Genomic DNA, 24,690 nt, shown 5'->3' on the forward strand with positions numbered 1-24,690 from the left:
AAGATCCAGAGATACGTAAGCAGATGTACTTGGACAGCAAAAAAATGCTTACGTTAAATTGTATGATAAACACTTTGCCGTCGCTCTCGGGGAGCTTTGCTCTTCTCAAACTTTTCCATTGCTGTGTACTCTCTCTCTCCTTTTTATATCAGCTTCATTACTGAAAGTTATTTTCTAAAGGATCAGTTTAAACGATTCCAAATCATCACTGCATTCACTAAAAACAAATTCAGGGCTACATGTGTTCGACTCAACAGCTAAAAAAAAGTTTCATTTTAAATCGATACTTTCCGATGTTTCAGCTGTCAGCTGTGTTTGATTGTTGGTATAGTGATTTAAATTTCCAACTCATTCGTTACTGTCACAACTTATTGGAACTGAAGTTGTATGGTTTACCTAAGTCAATAGACAAACCAGTGAAGACCTGTCATGTTGTGTCGTCCGAACCGAGTGAAACACACATTCACACATTTAGCCAAACACAGTCATTCGCGTCGCTTGCAGTCAGCCGTCTGTCATCCCAAAATCGGAAATCGGCGAGTGCTCTCTTCTCGGCCCCTTCTGTTGTCGTCTGTCGTCGTTGGTAGAATACAACACTAACGAGACGTCAAAGACGCACGTTCAATAACTAAGAGCCGGATAAGCTTCTCACCTAAAGCAGCGCCGATGATCGACCAAAGCCAGTCGGGGCCGGGGGATGACTAAACGCTTTTTATCTGCCTACAACAAACTGAGGTCGCTTCGAGGTTTTCCTACGCACGATAAGCGGCTCGATAATTGCCGCCCAGCTGCATCAGACGAGCAGGTGATTTAGGGTGGGTCAATAATTTGTTTTCGTTCAGGTGTCTAACACCACTTTTCAGCGGGTTGCTCTTTTTTTAGAAGATTTTTTCACGATAATCAAAAATGTTGACCTCCATCAATGGAACATTTTTGATTTACAAATTAAACATCCGGCCTACACACAGGGAACAAAAAAAGGGGAAGCTACTTTATTTTATCTTCTAAGCTACCCTCAAAGGCTCGGTGCAGGTGTGGGTGTTTACCAGTACGCAAATATGGGTGCTGTTTTGCGCTGTAATCGATAGCGAGCGATAGCAGCAATCTTATTGATAACAGCTACCATCCGTTCGCTCGGTCGGTCTGCGAAATTTGGTCCCTCCAGAACACCGATCAGTTACACGCGAAGTTGCAGCTCTGGCGAACACATGCCATGCAGCAATTGAGTTCCGTTTTTAACGTTTATTCTTCTCTGTGACGTAATGTGAGTTTCGAAAGTGGACACCTCACCAACGCTAGCCGGAGATCTCAATTATGGTTTTGTCAGGTAGAACTTCACGGTGTGTTTAATTTCAAATATGGCTCGGCTTTTGTCTTGCCGAAACCAATATGGCAGCCAGTACTTGCGTAGTGCTAAACCGTCATTACTCATACCATTTAGCCGCCTAGCCTATCGGGTCGGAAGATAAGACTCGCGCACGGGCGCCGTCGTTGTGTGAGAACATGTGAATCTCCACCAGGCGTCGCGCAGGTGGATGAGATCACACTCGAGCAGACGCTGGATGTGAGGTTGACAGTGTAGAGCGAGAAAAAAGGAACGCGTGTGTGCTAATATATTTAATTTGAATGAAAAATATTTAATTGTTCCCGGTCGCGCCGAATCACATGACGTTCATGAATTTGTCCCTACGGACGGGGTGTGAAACTCGTTATGCCTAAACGGGAACATCGACCGCGCTGCTATTGTCGAACGTTGAAAATATGGTGTGAAAGTGTCCGCTGATTGAGAAGTAAAATAGAACCGACCGAGTGAGTGTGCTAGAAGTTCGAATTTATCATCGCTACCTTGAGGATCGTTAAAGTGCATCCGAGCTCTGTTAAAGCTTCGCCTTCATAAATTTATTAGCGTTGTACCGAACGATGTAATCTTATCTCAACCGAGGATTGTGTATTGCAACGCAGGTCGTAGATTAGATAGCAGACATTTTCACTGTTGTTCGTTAGCGCAAGAGTTTCTACTCGAGGTCTCCGACGCGACGCGTTCCAAAGCACGATCGCATCTAAGTTTAACCCTGCTCTGGGCGTTGTACATGTCACAGCACTGTGTTGTCCTTTATCATCATATAAGCTTATGTGTTCAATGTTTCGTGTACTCATCGGATTGTCAACGCAAAAAAACCAACGCATCGGTTATGGGCATCAACAGCTGGAATCAGTCAAGCATACCAGCGCTAATTTTTCATCAACGCTACTGCTGGCCACAAAGCACTTGTTAGTTTGCTGCTGCGCACCTAATCCAGCCACTAATCTCTACGTTCTTTCTGTTGATCCTTTTTACAGCTGACGAAGTCCGTTGCTGTCTAAGCTAAAGTACCGTGGACCGCAAACAAACAAACTTCCATCTAGAGTGATTGTGAACAGTGCAAGAGCAGTGTTTAGATCTCTTGATAGACTCGTACTCGTTAAGTGGACCATTGGTAATCTCTTTGTTTATAAACACGTGCAGCAGCCATGAATTCCAAGGAATTTGAACGCAACGAACCCAACCGGCGCAGCATCCGACTAAAGCCGAACAAACTGGAAGTAGTCACCTTGAGTGAGCTTCCTACCATCACTAAACGTTCCCCCCTGATAAGATCTCCCCCGCCGGCACGTGTAGTGGCCCGCAACATCCGCAATGAACAAAATAATCGCGCTCAGGTCGATATTCGCGATAGTTACAGCCTAAAACTCAGTGACATTACCACTGCCACCATCGCCCCCACAAAAATGGTTAAGCCGGTAATCGACGCAGTTCCTCCAACCCCTGTGGACGACCAATCGTTATCAGTGTTGGAAAATCTGGAGCGTCAGATTAACACAATGGAGTTCGATACCCGCATGAACGCAGAACGCTCGACAACCGAGTCCAAGGACACGAAAAAAGAACGTCCCGCTCATTACCGGGAACTACCGAGCCTTCTGAACACCGGTATCAGTGACATAGCGGGCAATGGCTTTGGATACATGGACCGACATGAAAGTGACACAGATGACGAAGCTCAGCCCACCTCTTTCAAAAGGGGCGAGGACTCACGCAGCTCCACCGGTGGTGCGGTGACCTCCACCTCGCTCGCGTACGGCCGTCGAATGAAAACCGCACACTATGTCACCCGTACCATGTCGGATTCTAAGAATTCTGAAAATACAGCCAAATTACTTCGCCAGAAAAAACCCGCTCCGCGTCCTCCGATGATCATTCCAACCACCTCGCCACCACACGTCACCGGCATGATACCGAAGGGGCAGCAACCTCCGCTGGCAACCGCTATCGGGTCATCGACCAGTTCGACTACTTCCTCCACGGGAAGCAACTCGAAGACCATAGTAGCCGGGGCAGCTGTCGCTGCTTCGGTTCTAGCGTCTCCCGTCAGTAGTGTGAAAAATTCGACCGAGAAGAAAATCAGCTCCGAAATAATGAAGCACTTCGTCAATTCGTCGAAAGTTCAGGTAATACAAGGGATTGTTGGATCTCCCAGAATGTTGTTTTTTTTTTATTCTCGCTTATTTTCCGTCGGTCTAGTTCCGCCACTGTTGTGGCCAATTACCGACGCCCAGGGAGGCGACTCCACACCCAGGTCCCTAACTCACGACCCGTTTATTAACGGACCGGCGCCAACGGCTTTACTTCCTCATGCGATGGAAGGCGTGATCCCAGAGATTTTTCGCCTCAGAAAATCTCCCGGTGTCGGCTAGGATTGAATCTAGACCAGTTGGGTTGGTTGTGAGTGGATCACGCCACCTCACAACCATCGACACCTATGTCGGCGGTGGGATTCGAACCCAGGCGTCGAGCGTGGTTGGCGGAGACGTTACCAACCACACTAGGCCCCCGCTCTGTTCCCAGGATGTTGTTGATAATGTGCGAAACGCAAGAGATGTGATTGATGAGTGCGCTCGAATGATATGTTTCCGTACATAATATTGTTTTCAATGGTTATCCCCAAACTCTAGCGTAAGTTTGTGTGTTTTGCTACTAGGCAGTGATACCCGATTTAAAAGCTGAAAGATAATGAATGATAACGCTGACAGTTTTGTGAATGCTGAATGTTATCGGAATCAAACAACTTTCGTTTGCATATTTACCGCATTCATTTTAGATTTATTTCACAAAACAAATTTAGAATACCGTCAGGGAACCTCTAAAATTGGTTCGCTGTCGAAAAACGTATGTTAGGACTCTTATAAAACCTATTTATCACTCGTAGATTGCTCCAAAACATAAATGGTTTCTTGGGAATTTGACGATAAGACCTGGGGATCAGTTACAGCTTAACTCGTAATCTTATTGTTTTTCAAAACTAATGCTAAGTGCCTATTAAAACATGCTGCTTCAGTTATAGATCACAATAAAATGATAGACGAATCAAGTAGCATTTACTAATAAAAAGCCATTTGAATTAACAATTACCACAGTTGGAATGCCATAAAACAAGGCAACATACATTATTAATGTACGTTGGAACAAGACAACTAAACCACGTGAAGCTTCTGTTGATTGACCATGGTAATAAAACGGTGAACCAATCATTCTGTTGCACGCTGCCTGAGAGTATCACGTCATAAACTCAAATGTACAAGTTTTTACAACTTTTTTTACGATGACTCGCTTCCGCTGCTGGAAAGCGTACTTCTAGTGCTTTGAAATATCACGAAGTCGATGCTTTATTGGTAGGAATAGAGTAAAATCAGATTAACGCAGCGATTGATTGGATGGCAACAAAAGTTACAAGTAATCCTATTTGCTCATTTAATGCCAACTAGTAATTTAAATAACAATAATAAAATTTTCAAAGACTCAAAGGGTACAATTCACAGGAATAGTCAAAAAGCTATAATCTTTCATATTTTCCCTGTTTGAGCTCTAGGACAAAACATGTGTATTTTGAACTTTTTTTTATTGAGAATGGATTTGTATTTTTGAAAGTTGTTTTCTGAAAACAATGAATCAGTGTAATTCGCTACCTTTTGCGTAAACTTCTAACAATGTTACGTCCTTTTAAAAAATTACTCCGCAGTAAAAATGAGTGGTTTACACCGAAACATTTTTGATTTACCAGCTGACCCGGCAAACTTCGTCCCGCCCATTTTTTCTTTATTTTAATAATTTCAAACATTTTTAATTGATACTACATACACCCACAGATTAACTTTGCGATTTGTTTAAAGTCTGCAAATGCATGACGAATCAGTTGGTGGATACATTTAAACTCAAAAGACAAATCGTTTGCAATGATTGGTTCCCGGAAAGGGTTCGAATCACCGTAAATCTAATCTTTTCAGGTTCAATTAATTTTTTTCGGTGAGATTTGATGAAACGAACCGCAATATAATTTATGTTCCAGCTTACCTTTTTTCTCAAATACATACACCGGCATAGTTAAAAAACTAAGAGAGTTGTACGGGAACAAAAATCAACCTGCTGATCGACAAAGCGCGCAAAGTGAGAATCGATAGTTAGACGGATCCGCACGGAGTTTGTAATATTTGCAAGAAAATTAATATGTGACATTATTTTAATTTGTATTCGCACTTTTTTTGCATGTAATTGAATGGCTGAAAAATAGTAAGCTGAAACGTAAACTATACTGCGGTTCGTTTTATCAAATCGTGACGAAAAAAATCAATGGAAACCAGAGAAGAATGATTGGTTCTATCGAAATGATAACATCCTCGCTTTTTGACTTCCGTACATCACGTTGTTTCTAGAAAAACCCATATTGGGTGATATTCGGGATTTTTCTCATTCCGGAAATATTTGTATTGGGTGGTATTCAGTCATTTTGGAATGTTTTCCAGAAACCGGAAAGGGCCATTTTAGAATTCAAAAGGACGTCCAGAATCAATTCTTGGCCTCTTTGCATCATCCCGATTACGAAAATATCCATATTGGGTGGTATTTGATCATTTTCGGCTATTTGCAGTTGTCATTTTGGATTTTGAAATGGTATGTGGAGTTGATTTCTGGTCTCTCTGCATCATCCTTATTTTTTAAAGAAAAAAAATGTGGGTGGTATTATGTCACTTTCATGAAGCCGCCATATTGGATATCAAAATGCCGATTTCTGGCCTCTGGGCGTCATTCTGGTTTTGGAAATATTCATATTTGATGCCATTTGACACCGGAAGCCGCCATCTTAGAATTAAAAATGGTGTCTGTAGTCGATTTTTTACTTCTGTGTATCATTCGAGTTCCAAAAAACCCAAATGAGCTGAAAATTGACCATCTTGGGCTGTTTTTAAAGAACCGGAAGTCGCCATCTTAAAACTCAATTGATGTTTGGGGTCGATTTTTTGTTTCTGTGCATCATTACGTTTCCGGAAATACCCATATTTGGTGGTATTTGGACACTTTTAGCTGTTTTCAAGACACCGGAAGTCGCCATCTTGGATTTCAAAATAGCATGTGGAGTCTATTTCTGGAATCTGGACATTATTTTTCAGAAATACCGATATTCGGTAGTATTGGTTTTCAAAAACCAGAGGTTCTGCCCCCCTCTCTTTTTGCTTTAAAAAACTTCCACAGGTCAAATTTGATTCCATTTGCTGCATTAGGTCCCGAGTTATGAAGTAATTAGTGTTTGATTTGTATAGAAGCCCTCCCTTCCAGAAGGGGGAAGGATGTCGAACCATAAATATTTCATTAAAACCCTTAACATGCTTAATTCGGTTTCATTTACTTGATTAGTTCTTCAGTTGTGCAAAAAATTTTCCTTCCCAAAAGAGGGAGGGGTTTCGAGCCTCCATGGAAATATTTTTGCCCTCAAAACCTCCACGTGCCAAGTTTGGCTCTATTTGCTTGATTGGTTCTCGATTTGTCCAGAAATTTTTGTTTCGTTTGTATGACCTCTCCCTTCTAGAGAAGGGAAGGGTGTCAACCACCATGAAAAAGTTTATTGCCCTTCAAAACATCCGCATGCCAAATTCGGTTTTATTTACTTGACTAGTTCTTGAGTTATGCAGTATTTTGTGTCTCATTTGTATGAGAGCCCTCCCTTCCGGAGGAGGGAGAGGTGTCAAATTTGATTCCAAACCTCTACTTGTCAAATTTGGTTCCAAGGAAGGGTGTAGGACCACAATTCAAAAGTTTATTACCCTCTAAAACATTCGCATGCCAAATTTGGTTTTATTAGCTTGGTTAGTTTTTGAGTTATGCAGGAATTTGTGTTTCATTCGTATGGGCCCCTCCCTTTCAGAGGAGGGAAGGGTGTCAAACTATCACAAAAAAAAATCTAGAAATACATTCACACGCCAAATATGGTTCCTTTTGTTTGATTAGTTCTCGAGTTTTACAGGAATTTGTGTTTTTTTTTTTTCAATTTGTATACCGCCCTCCCTTCCAGAGTAGGCAGGGGTTGAGTTTCTCAACGGTATCCGCTACGTTTAAATTGTCGTCTAGGGAGCAGACAGATTTGCCGGAGTGGCAGCAACAGCACGCCCATGAGAATTCAAGAAAGTACAACTTGTCCATAAAAAGGCCTATCAATAAAATGATCAAAATCTTTCAAAAAGCTTCATAAGCTTCGAGAATTTAAGAACTCGAAAAAGTGATTTCGAAATTTGAATTTGACTTTACAGAATATTCCAGACACGTACTACAAGTAAAGAAATGTAAATATTTCAAACCGATGAAGGGTTAAGGTATCCCTCTAGTGCTCAAGTTAGCTCTTAGACGGACTTCGAAAAAATATTTATTTATTTAAAGTATTTATTTTTAAAGGTTTAACTGAAGCTGGTTAACAACTTCATTATGCTATAAAATCATAAAATCACAACGAATAATTTAATGTTTGCATTGCATCATAAGCCAGCTACTACCCTCCACACGAATGTAAATACCGTCACCATGATAACTTTCGAAATCACAAGCCTGTTGATTTTCCCATAAACAACAAAGTGGTGGGTGGCATTTAACTCGTGTTTGCTCGCATGCGAGGATGGGAACCGAGATCATCGCGATAGCTGCGATGATTCGAACTGGCAATAAACACTCGATAGACGAATCGCTGCTGTATTACACTCCGCAAAGAGCCCAGTAATCAGCTGTCGGCGGCTCACAGTGTGTCCAAATCGAGAAACCGACGGCAAAACTATTTTTTCAAGTCCTATGATATCCATATCTTCTATAAAGTTGCATCGTTTACTACTGTCCTTCATATGCTTTAATGGAATTAGTTACAAATTTCACCGTATAGAGGGTGCCATACCTAACTTTTAAACGTGACTTGCTAGACGAATGGTTTCTTCTGCAAAGTTGTGTAAAATTTGATTACAAAAATGTTTGCTGAATACCTCAAACCTCTAGAAATTGAGATTTCAGAGCTACAAGAAGTTTTATTAAAAGGCTTTTAAAAAGCAGTTTTTCATCCATATGTTCAACTCTAAGGCCTAAAACATGACTGTATATAATTGAGAGTGACGTGGTAAATCAAGATGAACAATTTCTAGTGATATATTGGTTATTATATACAGTATTCATGAATGAAAACTGGAAAAAAAGTGTTTTTAAAGGCTTTTTTTATTTGAGTTGAAACTCGAAAAGGCGCAAACGAATCCAAGCTTCTATGAAGCCATCCGATAGAGTACCTTTCTGACTAACAGAAAAACACAAAACTGCAGTGGGTTATTTGTAGTTTTGAATATATGGCCAACTAAAGTTACCGATTTTTACATGCATTTGTGCGCTCTTTATAGCACAAAGGCCGGCGCGTACACTACGTTTCCGTTTCTATGCCCAACGAACAGACACCACAATGGGGCTAAATCTAGAAACGGACGGAAATAGGAAATTTTGAAGTTCAATGTTATCAGCATCTTCTAGAAAGTTGTTTCGTTTACTGTTGTCCTTTATATGCTTCAATGCAACCCACTTCAATTTTCACCATATAGAGGGCGCCACACCTAACTTTTGAACGTGACTAGCTAGACGAATAGTTTCTTCTGCAAAGTTGTGCAGAATTTTATTACAAAACTGTTTGTCGAGCGCCCTCTATACGGTGAAATTTGTAACTAATTCCATTAAAGCATATGAAGGACAGCAGTTAACGAAGCAACTTTCTAGAAGATATGGATAACATAAGACTTGAAAAAATAGTTTTGCCGTCCGTTTCTGGATTTGGACAGTTTCCATGATTCAGTTTATCCTGGCTTGCACCGGTTGGTAAATATTGTCCACCGATACTCAGCCAGCACAGCAGAGTGACGCGGGAGATGTTGTTGTTTGGTGTGATCAAAGTGATAACGGAAACATTGAACAGGGCAAACAGAGTGACACTATTAATGCACTCCTTCGCAATGTGTTTGATTTATTTCCGCTAAGGGGTGCTGGCAGTGAGTTTGAAATTAATTACTATCAATTATCTTTCAAGCGAACATGAATCATACGCTTAATCTCACTATCACCTGCCGATATTCAGTTGTTTTTTTAATTTAACTTCTGGCGCCGCAATGTTTATGCTCTGGTTGCCTACATAATCAAGTTTTATGTCTCGCCTATTCCTCCAGATTCCCGACCACACGAGACGCGTCTGTTTTTCCAGCTTGCTGACGTAAGAAGGCATTTGGTTCAGAATCGTTCCGATCGCATCGATTAGTACGTTACCAACCGATGGGGTGATTGTGTGTATTGATTTTATCGTTTAACAAGTGATGCTTCTCTTCATACTCCGAGGTGTTATTCGAACTGTGTTGCATCGGATGATTATCATGAGGATCAACTGCTTGTTATTTTTATCTATAAAAAAAAATTACATCAACTGACGGTACCGAATCTGCTAGCCATTCGGTGAACGGAAATAAATAAAGGAGTACAAATGGAAAAACAAAACAATCTATTTCCAATGTCAATGCCAAGTTTCTTACCTCCCGCACCTAGACATAGTTAGATACCTAATTATCGGAACCAGTTCTGTTCTGCTGGTGCAGTTGTTTTTTTTTTTTTTCGGGGAAATATCAAATATCACGGATTTGTCACACACGCTTTCGCAGATGTTTGTTTTGACAGTGTGTGAAAGAATTTAGAAATTTCATTCTAATCGACAGAGCAAACAAGTTGATTAAATTACTAAATTTTCCGCTCAATTGCACTTAACTGAAGGCGTCTTTTCGCGACGCAAAACAATAAACAACGCAATTGATAATCGAAATGTTTTTATCAACGGCACAACTTTGTCAGCTTTTGACTCGAGCTTTTGCGTGCATCAACGGATGTTTCAACAACTAATGACATTCAAGTGGCATACATTCAATTAAAATCATTTATTTTTTCATTGATATTCGTATCTTTCTAGTGGCAATTGAAATCGCCAGTAGAAAATTCATTTTTCCTGCTTAAACGACGGCGTTTAAAATACTGCTTCTCTCTGTTACCAGTCTCTCCCACTGTACACAACGGTTCCGACCATTCGCTCGATTTCGTTTATTCTTTACACCTCGTATATTTCGTTTATTCTTTACACCTCGTATAGTAGCAATTTTTCGCCAAGTTAACCGATCCGGTGCGTGATACCGAGTTTCCGAAATGAAAATGATGGCCGATATTTTTAGCCCCAATAGTAATTTGACGGCGTCTATTATTAAAATTACGCTGGCCTCTCAAGTCGATCCACCGGCGCAAATTTTCACTGTACATGGGTACACGCAAAAAAATAGCCAGGTCGAATGCGATCTAAATTTAGTTTCACGCTGAGTCGAAATATGTAGAAATTTGACGAAGACTTTATACTGTAAGTAATCCAATTATTATCGACACTTCTAAGTTTACGATGACCATGTTGTTCGTACGTTTCATCCATGTCTGCTTCCCGAAGTGAATCGCTGTACGTCACAGTCGCCAGCCGTCGTAAATATTCAGTACCAAATCCGTACTGTACGCTATGACAGGTTAGACTTACGGTAACCACAAATCAAAAACCGTTTGCAATATTTTCCCGTTATGTTGTTATTCTTGCCGGGAGGGGTAAAAATAGTGATTCGCGGCCTTTAACTATGGGAAGTGCTGCGAACCCGACGCGGCAGTGACTCAGTAATGATGCAATGTCGATTCTTCTTCCGTAGCGCTCCGGCTACGCTCCGAGGGTGGATCCAAATCAAGGCAGATCGTGAGCAATTAACTGATGACAAATTTATGTCTGTTTTTCCTTAGCTAGCATTTCTTCCGTACGTTAACCGACGTTAATGGTGATGACTAATCTCGGCTTTTTTTATTTTATCCTCCAGGGCTCACCGAACATGCAGATGCGCGGAACCGGCGCCCGATGGCGGCCTGCCGAGGAGCACATCGGCAAGTACAAACTGCTGAAAACCATCGGCAAGGGTAACTTTGCCAAGGTGAAACTGGCGAAACATGTGCCCACCTCCAAGGAGGTGGCCATCAAAATCATCGACAAGACACAGTTGAATGCGTCGTCGCTGCAAAAGTTGTATCGAGAGGTAAGTAATGGTTCTGTTTCTTTGACAGTGTGTTATGGAGGATGGAACCGTAATATTTGCATCTGAATTGTTGAATTGTTTGAATACTATGCATCATAAGAATCGTCAACATCTAAAGTTTCCGACTTGGGTTTATGAAAAGATGGCCAAAATCAGTAGCCAAAACGTAAGACAATTCAAAATAATGGGTTTCTATTCTTTTTGACTGTCTAGCCCAAATATTTCCCAAATACAACTTGTTAAGTAATGGTATACTTATCAAAAGATGTCTCCGTTATCCCAGCTAGATTATTTTCTACACTTATCACTTTTATACTTGGAATAAAAGTGGATCCGATCAAACGGTTATAACAAACGGCCAACAAAAATATATCTGAACTTGATAGAAATAACAAAACCTGTAATATTTTTGATATACCAAAATGATAATTAGTACAAAATCAAATTAAATTTGGCTATCATACACTTGAACTTTTGAAAGAGTTTCTTTTAAAAGTAAAAGAGTATGAAATCAAATACGTTACTTCATGAATTAAATATACCGAACTGCTTTGAGTGATATCCGTCGATGTAAAAAAATTCGAGTATGTTGAAGTTTTTCCATCCAATTAATGGTTACTTCAGATTCTAAGTCAGTATAACGTAATCTACCTGTATTTTTATTTAACATGCTGATATAAATTTAGTAACAGCATTACAATACATTTGGATTACTACGCTTACACATTGTCGTTATTCAGCCGCATGCATTGAAAACTTTCTGAGTTATCGATCAACAAAATATATCAGGATTGTAACATGTCTTGATTAGATTGGTGCGAACTATAAGAACTATTTACGCATTTAAAAAAAAGCCTGTTTAGGTATAAAAATATGTTTTGAGCATGAGCATGAGCATGAGCATGATTGACCGCCCGCGGTTGCTACTCCGTTATTGCCAGATCAGCTGTAATTACACAGAGAACCAATGGGTGATGTTTGGGACTAACATTCATCCTCAATGTGTAAAAACTGGTGATCTTATCTTTATGTTAGGCAATACCAGCGCCGGCCGCATCCGAATGCAGGTCAAAGAAGGAGTGTGTATGGGAATATGTTGACGTGATACTCGCTTTATTGGAAGCCGAGAACACCTCTGCACTTCCACGAGAAATCACTGGGATGTTGGAGAAAAGGGTAGGGTTTGCAGCAGATTTCGTTTTGGTAAACGATGCGCTGAATTCGGGTACCGGGTTCATAGCAAATATCGCGCCTACAAGTTCATATTAACCTCCGCGAAAATTATTACGCGATTCGAACTCGTTCTGTTTGATATACCACCGAAAAAAGGGCACGCGAGAATACCGGAACTGCGATTAAATTAATACAGACTAAAATATTCGAACATTCCCTCAACAAATCATCATGCAACTACCGAAGAGAGTCTCCCATTGGTGTATCTCAGCCGACTACACAATGTTACGAGAGCTACGAAAGTTCTATCCACGTTAACGTCTCGACACTTCTATTGTTTCCTCCAAGAGGTTATACCGAAAACTACATCGCGTTGATAATCTATCTGTAGAAAACACGAACTCATGGAAGGTATCGACGTGACATTCGGACATCTGTTTATGAAGTCCTTATACAACTACCGAAACGTATCTCCCATTGATTTATCTCAGCTGACTACACGATTTTACGAAAACTACTGGAGTTGAGTCCACGTTAACGTCTCGCCACTTCTATCGTTTCTTCGTGAAGGACCCTCTTTATACCGAAAATTATAACGGTAGATATTCGGTCACCCGGAGATATGGCTTTCTGCTTAACAGGTCGACTAACGACATTCGTCTGTTCTTAAAAAGCGATTTCCTGACTTTAAGGCAGAACCGAAGCATCATGCACGACCGCTCTATTCCTTTCTACCGACGTGGACGCGTATAGACGCGGCGTTTCACGTCGATTTTCTTTTGTTTGTCTAGGCAAGAGTCGCCTTTCAAATACAAAAATTGGCGAAATTCCATGCATCCAAAGCCCTAATAATTTGAAAAATGCAGGTACACATATTTGCCAAAACGTAGTCTCAAATTTGCGAACAAAACGCCAAACTAGCCATAATTATAAAATAATATTCAAAACGACTATTCAAAAGCTAGAAAAATCGAAAAATAGTTAGCATCGATTCTGGTTAGTAGCAAAACTTACATTTCAAACTCTCATAATCCATGTGCATGTTTACCAAAACAACTTTAGCTATTTTGTTTAGTCATTGGTACCAAATTATGATCCAATGGGGGTCTCTATCACTAACGCTATTTTGTGTAGAACAATACGCGTGAAGCCGGGTATTCAAACTCTACTTCTAACCGTGGTTTAGTTTCGACTCCATGAGTTTTATCCCAAAATGGCTACTTCTAAATATTAAATGCACGCGAACACGAATAGACTGCTTGTTCACTATCCCATTGATCGAATCCTCCAACATTTAAAGAAAAATATAATAAAATATAAAAGGAACGCTCTCACCTATGTCATCCGGATCAGATTGGGAATAAGTTTAGGCTGTTGCCTGTCCTTACTTTTTCTCACACAATATTTAACCGACACTGTGGTTGATTAGGCGGAAGTTTCACAACCGATCTCAACTTCTAACAAACACTTGAATTGAGCTGGCTCCTGGCTGCAGCTGAAATTGAGGCCGCACCAAAAAGCACCCTTGTCCAGCGCACTAAACTCGACTCCATTACATAACATACACAATTTTCTTCCTCCTTCCTGGTGCTGATAGATCAGAATTGTCACAGTTAGTTGCTTATTAGTCACTTGAAGTCTGAATTCACAATTTCCGGGCTGATTTTTGCTCGACTAGCAACTTTACCTTTGATTTGATTCAGTTTACGATTACATTTATGGAACACTATCCGAGAACAATAAATTACAGTATAATCAACGAGCAAATTGTGACACAGCGAAAAATTGCGTCCGTTCGCGTTCGTGGTTTACTTCGATCCAGCATTTAGGTATAAAAATATGTTTTGATGCAAAAGTTGAAAATTATTCAAAATAACACGATTGAAAAAAATCTGCAATAATATTGAAGCATATTTATAACAAAAATTTGTAAGTATCATTCTGACTGATCTTTTTCTGTTGAAAATCTGACAAAAGTGACATTATTAGTAATAATCAGTAAATAAATTTGATAGGATTTTGATATGTTTACTATTACCGAGACCAAATTTAGAACACAAGTTGATACAAGAACAGTTCGTAACAAAATATCAAGATATGTTAAATTCCTGATATAATTGGTTGATCAGCGAGGCACCAGCAAAAGCGCTAGATATAGGTAAAATGGAACCACTCAGTTTTCTGAAAATTTCTCAGAAATTACTCAACCACAAATTACCACAAATTGGATTTCGAAACCACCAATTAACCACTAAATATTGGTGCTAAAAGAATTAAAAAAAAACTTTGTCAAGCCATCTTGAAATGAGCTGAAAGACGTCCTAAAAATACTAACAGGTGATTTTTAAACAAAGTAAACCAAAAAAAAATCAATAAAATATTTTTGACTGGAAGTGTTGCCAGATAGCTTCATTTTTATATTTTAGAGCCAAATTTGCTTTTTTAGGTAAATGTAGCAAATTTTATTTCAACTTTGATCGTTTCATCGTGTTCCTTGGACAAAATACGTATGAAACACCTTCTCCCCTGTGGTAATATAAGTCAATCTTCTAGTTCTAGTTGATCTACGTAGTTTTATGAGGGGAGTCATATCGAACGTTACATAGGAAGGGAGGGGGTCCTAAATATAGATTGTTAGCGTAATTTGTGTACGACGCCAAACCAGAACTCTGCATCTTCAGTTTCCAAAAGGCCGTCGGGCAGCGAAATCCGGTTTTTAAAATTAATTTGGCAGAAATATCAACATTGGGGGATTTGTGAACGTTTTCCACAGTTGCTTCCAGCTTCCCAGAAACCGGAAGTCAGGTTAAAAAAGGACGTCGAACATCATGTTTCGGTCTCTGAACCTCGATTTCCGGCCTCCAAACATGACCGAGGACCAGAAAATCATCCTGTTAACTCAAAAAGTTCCCATAAAGCACCCTCTTCTCACTCAGGGTTTGCCGCTCCCCATTTCCAACATTTCTATGGCCACTTCATGTGTACAAAAACACGTATGCGAAGTTTGATGGAAATCGGTTCAGGCATTCAAGAGATATGCTGGAGCATACTTAGCATACATAACTTAGCTTCTAAGCCAAGACTAACAAATCATAACATTCGCTTAAGCTTATTTTCAAAAATACTACTCGATACATTGAAGTCGAATTGTTTTTCGCGAGGGATTGTACCTCGTAAAAAAACCACGCAATTCGAAAATTCACGTAAAAGATGCGTAAATTTGAAAATTTGCGTTAAAAAATCGCGTCAATCCGCGGTAATCAAAGTTAACTTTATAATTTCGTTAACTTGTCCGGTTCCCCAAGGAAGCAACCTCGGACCACTGCACAGTAATTTGAAACGTGAAAAACGTGATAGTCGGCCTTTTGACTATGAAAATGCCATTTAAATGCTATAGTGTATTCGACAAAGTTGACTCTTGATGCAAATAATATTTATATTGATTCTCCTGAAAGTGATATAAATTTTTTTATGTTTTTTATTAATTTGTCAATTCGAAGTCTTCAGCAAAGTTGTAGGCAATCTTATGTAGAAAACTTTACTGAAGACATTTTAGTTCTATCTCTTGGAAATGGACCACATACAGGTAGTTTTATAAACAGACATATTGAAAATTTCTAAAAATCTTAAAATATCAAATAACATTTTCTGATGCGATTTTAGAGATCTCTTATGTTCAAGATATTTTATTATATTTAAAAAAAACATCATTCTGCCGTACATACCTTGGGCAAATTTTCAACTTTTTCATAGGGTTTATCTATCTCGGTAAAAGCCATGTTGGGCTGCCGACCTATATGACTTGAATTCACGAGATGAAATGCTGCCGACTAGAATTTCGAATAATTTTGTTTCAGCGGATAGTGAAGTTATTCCCCTGTGAAGCACTACATCGTGTTTGTTGCTGTTAATTTGAGACTAGAAACATAGCCCGCTTCTTCCAGCAATCCAGCTGGAGGTCCAGTTGAAGAAAAAGGTTTCAGTTTTCCTGTGGCTTTAAAAACATCATGTTTCCGATAATAGCTTTAAATTTCCCAGTTTTCCTCAAACAATCATATTTATTTGTTAACTTTCTAACCCAAAGAACCACCAAGGAGAATTTTTTTTCAAGATTTTCCTGGTTATTAAAGACACAATAATATCTCTTTCCTTTTTTTGCAGTAATGTACCAGTTTTTTTCCTTTAAATTAATTCCCAAAAAGTCATAGTTGTTAGTAATGACTAGTCGTCAATCATCTCTTTTTCTACTTCTCTTATCACACATAGTACGACTGTTTTCTTGCACGCACTCAGCGCTTGTTCTCCATGCCACTCACAAAAACGACCACTCAACTCAGTTTATTAGTCAATTTAATTTCAAATCACACAGTACTATTGTACTTCTAGCCAAAGAGCCGCTTTTAGAAGCGTTCCAAATATAACCACTATGGCGTAGTCATTGGCCCATTTGGCTTTGAAAATTATCTCGACCAGCAATGGTTGAAGAGGCACGTGGAGCCGCCAATACAAACAATATGTTTTTAATATTCTCGTTTAAGTAACCAACTGAATTAGAAGATCTAATACTGGATTGAACAGGTGTGGAAAAACTGGTCCTTAATTACTAGAAAACTCTCAAAAGTCCTGTCTCGAATAGTTCTTTAAGTTTGAAAGTACTTTTTTCACTGGAATTTAAGAGTTGCGATGATCTACGTTGCTCTTCTTTGTGCCGAATGCTGAAATTTATCAGGAAAATCAATGTTATATTTCAGGAAAAATCATTGAATTTGATTTTGAAAAGTTTTTCGCCCCCCTGCGTGGAACATAATGAAACTATCAAATTAAAAATGAAATTGGCTACATTTGCCGAAAAATGCACGTTAAATTTCAAAATATAAAAATGCTCTACCTAATAACAGTTCCAGTCAAAAACAATAAGATAGTTTCTGTGTTTTTTGAACATCTATACCATAATTGTAACAAAAAGTAAAAGAGATTTAAAAAAAAAAATTGTCGACACTAAAATCGGTATTTTTCCAGAGTGACAATAGACGATTAACTTCTTACACTTTGAGCCAAATCCGTGGTAGTGGGGCTTCGGTTTGTAAATATTTTTTACAAAATATCCTTTTCCTTATGGTTGTTGAGTAGGATATAAAACGAAAAAAAAACACAAAAAACTAATTTTTGCCGTTGCTCTCAAACAATGAATAACGGAATTGGTCTTATCACTAATAGTAGCAAAGCGCAATAAACTCAGCACTGAATTTTTCTGTTCAAAAAGTTATGAAAACTGCTTATGGAGAATGTTTTCAAATAAAGACTAGTTTATTTTTATTCGTGAAATTGCTTTTAAACTTGAGCAAGGGAAGGCCACTCGACTGAAATGCATGTGTTTAGCATTAATAATTGCCAGATTTTGATATTGTTTTCACATTCATTGACCCATCCGTGAAGACTTGTTGAAAACGATTACAATTAATCAGAGACTGTCTCTGACTAATCTCCACATTATTCTTCTTCTAAGTTTGAGGCTTTAGGGAAGCAGCAAAAATTTTATGATGGAGAAACTTCAAGTAAAACAGCTTCCCAAAGGAATATGTTTCAGACATGTGTTCAATTTTAGTTTTCTACAAATTGACACAGGATACTAGTAGAGTATGATGGTTATCTCTAATAAAAAAGTTTTTCGTCAATAACCTCTCATACACTATTATCACTGCGACATTTTAAAATTATTCTTCGAAATAGCACAACTAGTGCTGCAAGAGGCAGTAAGCAAAAAAAGAATTTGCTGCAGCTATGCCCCTGTACAGTCACACTTTTTTATCATCTCATTTTTGCTCTAGTGAACGCATAAAAAATTACGGCGGAAGTGAAGATCACACGTACCCGACGCAAAACACAAGAAAAATCTAATTTAAAGTCAAATAAAATTGACAACAGCAGAGTTAATCCTCAAAAAAAAAAATCGTTAAATCAGATACTAGATTCTAGAAAATTGTGATGTTCAAAATTTAAAAAAGTAAATAAAATTAACGTCAATATTTATTGCGGGATTTATTTATTCCAGATTTACTCATTGAATTGAATACCTTTTTACTTGATTTCTGGCAAAATTTTAGACCTACAGTTTTTATCGTCAATTCCAGTGAGTGTTCGAATTAAGACAAACTTGTAAACCGAACTCAATTTGCTGAGGCAGCGACAATTTAAAGTAGTTGTTAGCCAAAGAAAATGTCTAAAACTTTTTATCTCGGTCCTATCGAAGAACTTTTTTCTTAATTTTTTGTTCATGGAACACCAACCTTCCAACAAGACATATTATGTTTGCTAGGCGAAAGAAACTTCTTTCATAAATTTAAGTCACCTTCGGTAAGGCCGTGAACTTTCTCGTCGCACTGCATGTCCGACCGTTATGCTATTCTACCAGCTCCGGTAAATTTGTTAGTAATCGCCGTCGACAGGCTAATTAAATCCTTGGACCCACTCGTTCTACTCTTCCCCGATGTCCTTGACAAAGAATGATGCAAGGAGAGAATAGAGTAGCATCTCACCAATTCAATGACGCCGGGCTCCAATGGCGGCACTGTACTCTTCATCCTCATTACAGATAACCATATTATCACTGGTCTACTTAGCCAGGATAACAACAGCTGTCATTAGGGGTGATCCCTCGAGACATTAGCTTCTAATATCACGCAACCCATGCTATTCCTTTGTTCACTTTCTTGTCTCGCGCTTGCAGGTCCGAATTATGAAACTACTGGACCACCCGAACATCGTAAAACTGTTTCAGGTGATCGAAACCGAGAAGACACTGTACTTGGTGATGGAGTACGCATCCGGTGGCGAAGTGTTCGATTACCTGGTACTGCACGGTCGGATGAAGGAAAAAGAGGCACGGGCCAAATTCCGCCAGATTGTGTCCGCCGTACAGTACTGCCACCAGAAGCGAATCATACACAGGTACGGTTATGCAGTCTCGATTGGTTCAAGGATATCAACTAACGAACCACTATTCTGTGGATTTTTTTACAGAGATTTGAAAGCGGAGAACCTGCTGCTCGATAGCGAAATGAACATAAAGATTGCCGATTTTGGTTTTTCGAACCAATTCACACCCGGTTCCAAGTTGGATACATTCTGCGGATCTCCCCCATACGCTGCCCCCGAGCTGTTCCAGGGTCGAAAATACGACGGTCCCGAAGTGGACGTGTGGTCACTTGGCGTAATTCTGTACACACTGGTCAGTGGGTCGCTACCATTCGATGGTGCAACACTACGAGAACTGAGAGAACGCGTTCTGCGTGGAAAATATAGGTAAGCTAGTTTTTGAAAAATATTTTAAAATATAACTGATGCATTATTTTCTTTCTTTCTACTTTTCCAGAATCCCATTCTACATGTCCACAGACTGCGAAAACCTGCTGAAGAAATTCCTGGTCCTCAATCCGGCCAAACGGGCCAGCCTCGAGTCTATCATGAAGGACAAGTGGATGAACATGGGTTACGAGGACGACGAACTGACTCCCTATGTCGAACCTAAGCCCGATCTGAAAGATCAGAAACGGATAGGTAAGACGGGTACTGTATTCCCCACTAATACTTTCACTTGCTGGCGTAAATCCGTTGTGTTTTCGTTGTTGTTCTTTTTGATTCGTGTAAATATTTCCACCTTTACTACTGCTCCCAGAATACAACAAAACAAAAAACATATTCACACGATGTCATCCTTCGTCCCATGCCTGCAGCCATGACGTTGTGTCCCAAGTTACATCTTACGACGAGAACTTTTCCACGTTTTTGTTCATCCTCCATTAAATTTATTTGGCTTAGTTCTTTTCCGTTATGTGTTCAATGTTAACTTTTGCTTCTTGCATTTTTCATCTCCTACTTTCAACAATATATTCGAGCGGCTTTTTTACCCTATCTGATTAGGAGGCTAGGTTTCACAAACCTTATATGGTTTGCGAAAAAAATCTGTTTAACCCTTTCCCGCTCGTGGTGACTCTAAAGCACAAAGAATTATGATCATCATATCTTGACATAAAATAGTTTGTTGTGCTTACGATTGTTCCATAAACTATATGCTGCCTCAGAGCATCACTGGGCATTTTCTTCAAAATACTACAGTTGACAGTGATTTTAGTTAGTCTACAAAGTGTTCAGCTTGAATTTTCTCGTGAAGCTATAAATTTTAATGATAAACCTTGTGAGCGGGAGATGGTTAAGTTTATTTTTGGCGTGCGTTGCTCTGGAAGCTTATGTTTATCTACTCGTTTGGGTAATGAAAACAAGAAAAAACTCCTTCACTTCTATTAATTTTATTCTCTTATCTCCACACGCACATGGTGCGATGATGTTTCTAGCATACATATTCCACCTCCCAGAGTAACGCTTGGGCGATTTTTAGTTTGTGTTATTTTTCCTAGGGTTACAAATACTTTTTCCTCTGTTCTATTACGATGAGAGAAATTTATCACGGAAGATAATTATCTTATCGCTCCCATTCCTTCTTAGTACACTACATTAACGCATTTGTACGATCGAAAAAACCTCCAAAAAGACAGCACCCCACCATCCATCCATTGTGCTTCCATTTCCACATAGTTTCAGTTATAGGTTCCACCCTGCACACACAACTGTTCCCTACTGTTATACTTCTCCAAAATAGCGACACGCGAAAGGAGGACCACATCCGCCATCATACATCCTACCAGTAGTAGAAACTCAACTGCAGCAGCAGCCGCCTCTACTACCGGCTCCACTATTGCTATCGCCTCTACTACTATTACTGCCACCACCACTACCACCACCGCCTGTTACTCAGAGCGTCACCTTTTCGTCTAGGTGACGTACGCCACCAGCCCAAGGATACGAGTACTGTAACAATCTGTCTCTATTTTCTATCATTATTATTCCATTCGAATTGAGTTTGACTCTTGGTTTCCTGTAACCTTCTGCTTTAACTGCCGGAGAAAACACCTGTTCTACCTTACTCTTATTATCTCTATTTTTCTTCGCACCAAATGCAAAATTATTACTTTTCTTGAGCTGTAACTCCCCATAGTCTGTTTTGTTTCCGTTTCGGGTTTGGTTTTGGTTTTGTTATGTATTAGCTACGTTATTTAAACTGAAAGTTCGCCACTTTCATCGTGCTTTCGTTTCCGTTCGTTTGTTTGTGATCCGCGGGTACGTACCTCTTTCTGTTCTAACCTTACCCCATACACTGTTCTTGTTGTTGTTCTTGTTGTTGTTTTGTTTACTTCAGGTGCAACTGAGCGATCGTAGTAGAGTAGCGAGTTTCGATCAGTTTGTACGGACATCTTATCTGTTGTTGTACGTAAAAGGAATGCCATTTGAGTTTAGTTTTCCTCTTAGTGGAATTTAGTTGGAATGCATTTTTCTTGTCAGCTGTTTTGAGGTCTTGCCGTTAGTTCGATCCGCTCTCTCCAATAGAATTTTACAGCAAACTTATGCTGTATAATTAGGTGACATGATAATTAGTTGCCGCTAACGAGAACAATCTTGTGAAAACGAAACAGAATTTTACAATATCGAACAATCTAGCTACTTAATAGAACTACAAAAGGTTAACTAAACATAAAAGGTTGTCCGATCATGGAGAAACGAGAAAAAAAGCTGAAATTTTCTAAAACAAAATAAAATTTTCATACCAGAAAAAGTTATAAGCAATAATTTTGTTCTTCCAAAAAAACATGAACAATAAAAAAATCGAGAAAAATTTTTTTCAAAAAAAAAAGATTGTGCGTCAAAAATGGATGATGCTGTAATACTACTATTTGTAGTCAAGAGATGATACGTGATGTTTCATGTTTTTTCTCTCTATTATATAGCTCTTAAAACGCGTCCAGAATGGAATGGACTTAAATGGAATGCAAATGAGGATATTATCAAACAGATTCTTTGAAAAGTAAACTTTGTAATTTGCATCGGAACCTACTTATTTATATATTTTTTTTATTTTTTTATTTTTCATCAAACTTCTTTTGTCTGGATTGTTGCCATATAATTGAAAACCCAATTTTTAATCACCAGTCTTCGCTTCTTGCCGGTCTAATAAACGAGATTTGCGATCGAAAACTACTACTTTTCGTTTGCTTCACTTTAGTTTTGATTTTATACTTCTACGGATTTTTATCATCTCGAGAAAAATCAGCTGGATTTGTTATTCCTGAAACAACAACGTTCCAATAAACAGGTACGATATTTTTAGTTGTTTGATTTTAAACTGTCAACAAAGCATTGTACTACTACGGCACGCGTATCTAAAAAAGAATATTGATCATTAATCTTCATAACAGATCGATTTATGGCTCAGCAATGGAATTCTCGCAGTCAAATGGTATTGCATTGTAGTAATATCCGCTCTGATTGTTCTCGTTATCGACAGCTCCGAAATGACACGCCAAGCAAGTCCCATCAGATTACTAACCTACAATAATAATAAGCTCCCATTAGCCCCGTGCTATTTATTCAACATTCATCTCAATATTATATACACGTAACGTGGATTGTTCGTTGTTTCATGTTCTCTGTTACGCGCTGTGCCATGGCCATCCGATCCGAACTAAGAAAAATAATTCTAAAATATTTGTTTTTGTTCTCTCTTTCTCTTTTTCACATTACTTGTTTTTCGCCACCACCACAACCACCTCCACCAACATCACCTCTCATCATCAATCATCGACCAACAACAACAACAACCGCAACAACAAAAAACCGATTCGAAATCCCGCAAATCAATCGCCATCATCGAACGGGAACCGGTACGCAACGTAACGTACGCGGCTCCGCGCTGTCGAACGCGAACTCTCTCGGTGCCTAAATGTTCGATGGCTGAGTAGAAGCGCTAGTTGCGATGGGCTACAATAGGCAAGACATAGAAGAATCATTGACATTCACACGATACGATGATGTTTTTGCAACTTACCTACTTCTCGGCAGAAAAAGCACGGACGTAAGTTTTTATACACACCCCAAAAAAATCTTGAAGTTTCAGATTGATTACTGTTACTATAGTGCTACAGTTTATTTGTAGGTTATTTTTATTTGAAAAATTATTATTTTTGGTTCTAATTTCAAATAATAAGTCCAATACAGAGTTCGCGTATGATGTATCCTTCCAAACATAGTCGTTCCTGTAGTGATCATCATAATTGTTTTGTGTTGCCTTAACGAAAAGATTTGTTTTATTTATGTATTTTATTTCGATCATACAATTCATTGCTTCGAAATGCTAACGCGCACTTGTAGAAAGGTTGTAGATTTTGAAATTGGAACTAAGAATTTATTCATTATTTTATCCAGCTGTTCATCGATTAATTTAACACAATTTCAGCTGTTCAGGTGTCACTATGAGTACAAATCTAAGTTTATCAACCTAAACTTCTCAAGCGAGGAAACAGTTGAGCCAATTATTCAAACTATCGTGCTGGCTCTTTTTGCTCCCCTCAATTGGATGATAGTTTATCGCGAGCACCACCGTCTTTTGGATTCCGCATTCTAATAAATTCAAATCAAGCTGCTCAGTGTTGTCTGAGGGAATAAACAGCTTGAGTTCTCGTATGGTTTGCAGTGTCACGTGGCCTTGACGGTGGTTGTTTGTCTCTTACGGAGAAACTAGAAAAAAATCTTGTTATAATATTTAATATCGAAGTGAAACGTGCCGTTTTAAGTAGATTTGAATTAAAAAATCGTTCAACAGCTGGATTAAGAAATGGCATTCTACCCTAGTGTTTTAAAGCTTCGGTTAAGCTTTTCGAAGCAAACTTGTGCCAAACATTGAACTAATTCATATTTTGTCTTTTTTGCTCGAATGCAGCCCGAGTCCGACGGCTCCCGGTCCGGATCGTCACTGTCGCTACGTAATATAGCCGGCAACGAAGGTGCTGCCGCTGGAAACTCCCAAGTGCAAAGCCCCACGCATCGAGGAGTGCACCGAAGTATATCGGCGTCTAGTACAAAACCGAGCAGACGAGCCTCGAGTGGTGGGGAAACCTTACGTAAGTAATGCAAACAGCGTTCGCCTGGTGCGCCCGTCTT

At 39.1% G+C, this 24,690-nt stretch overlaps 1 protein-coding gene across 34 annotated transcripts in view; it reads left to right on the forward strand.

The window, feature by feature from the left end:
- LOC129721038 (serine/threonine-protein kinase MARK2-like) overlaps window positions 1-24,690 on the forward strand; it is a 221,366-nt gene that overhangs the window by 160,070 nt on the left and 36,606 nt on the right. For 28 of the 34 annotated variants that reach the window (XM_055673119.1, XM_055673120.1, XM_055673118.1 and 25 more), the window contains 6 exons: window positions 11,257-11,469; window positions 19,370-19,590; window positions 19,663-19,944; window positions 20,015-20,208; window positions 23,493-23,605; window positions 24,470-24,650. In XM_055673119.1, the coding sequence (XP_055529094.1) occupies window positions 11,257-11,469; window positions 19,370-19,590; window positions 19,663-19,944; window positions 20,015-20,208; window positions 23,493-23,605; window positions 24,470-24,650 (1,204 nt within the window). Of the gene's footprint in view, window positions 1-1,210; window positions 1,328-2,340; window positions 3,490-11,256; window positions 11,470-19,369; window positions 19,591-19,662; window positions 19,945-20,014; window positions 20,209-23,492; window positions 23,606-24,469; window positions 24,651-24,690 lie in introns of those variants that run through there. The other 6 variants (XM_055673090.1, XM_055673122.1, XM_055673124.1 and 3 more) reach the window with 3 other exon arrangements.

The sequence above is a fragment of the Wyeomyia smithii genome, chromosome 2 (genome assembly GCF_029784165.1).
Source record: "Wyeomyia smithii strain HCP4-BCI-WySm-NY-G18 chromosome 2, ASM2978416v1, whole genome shotgun sequence".
In the NCBI taxonomy this organism is placed as follows: domain Eukaryota; kingdom Metazoa; phylum Arthropoda; class Insecta; order Diptera; family Culicidae; genus Wyeomyia; species Wyeomyia smithii.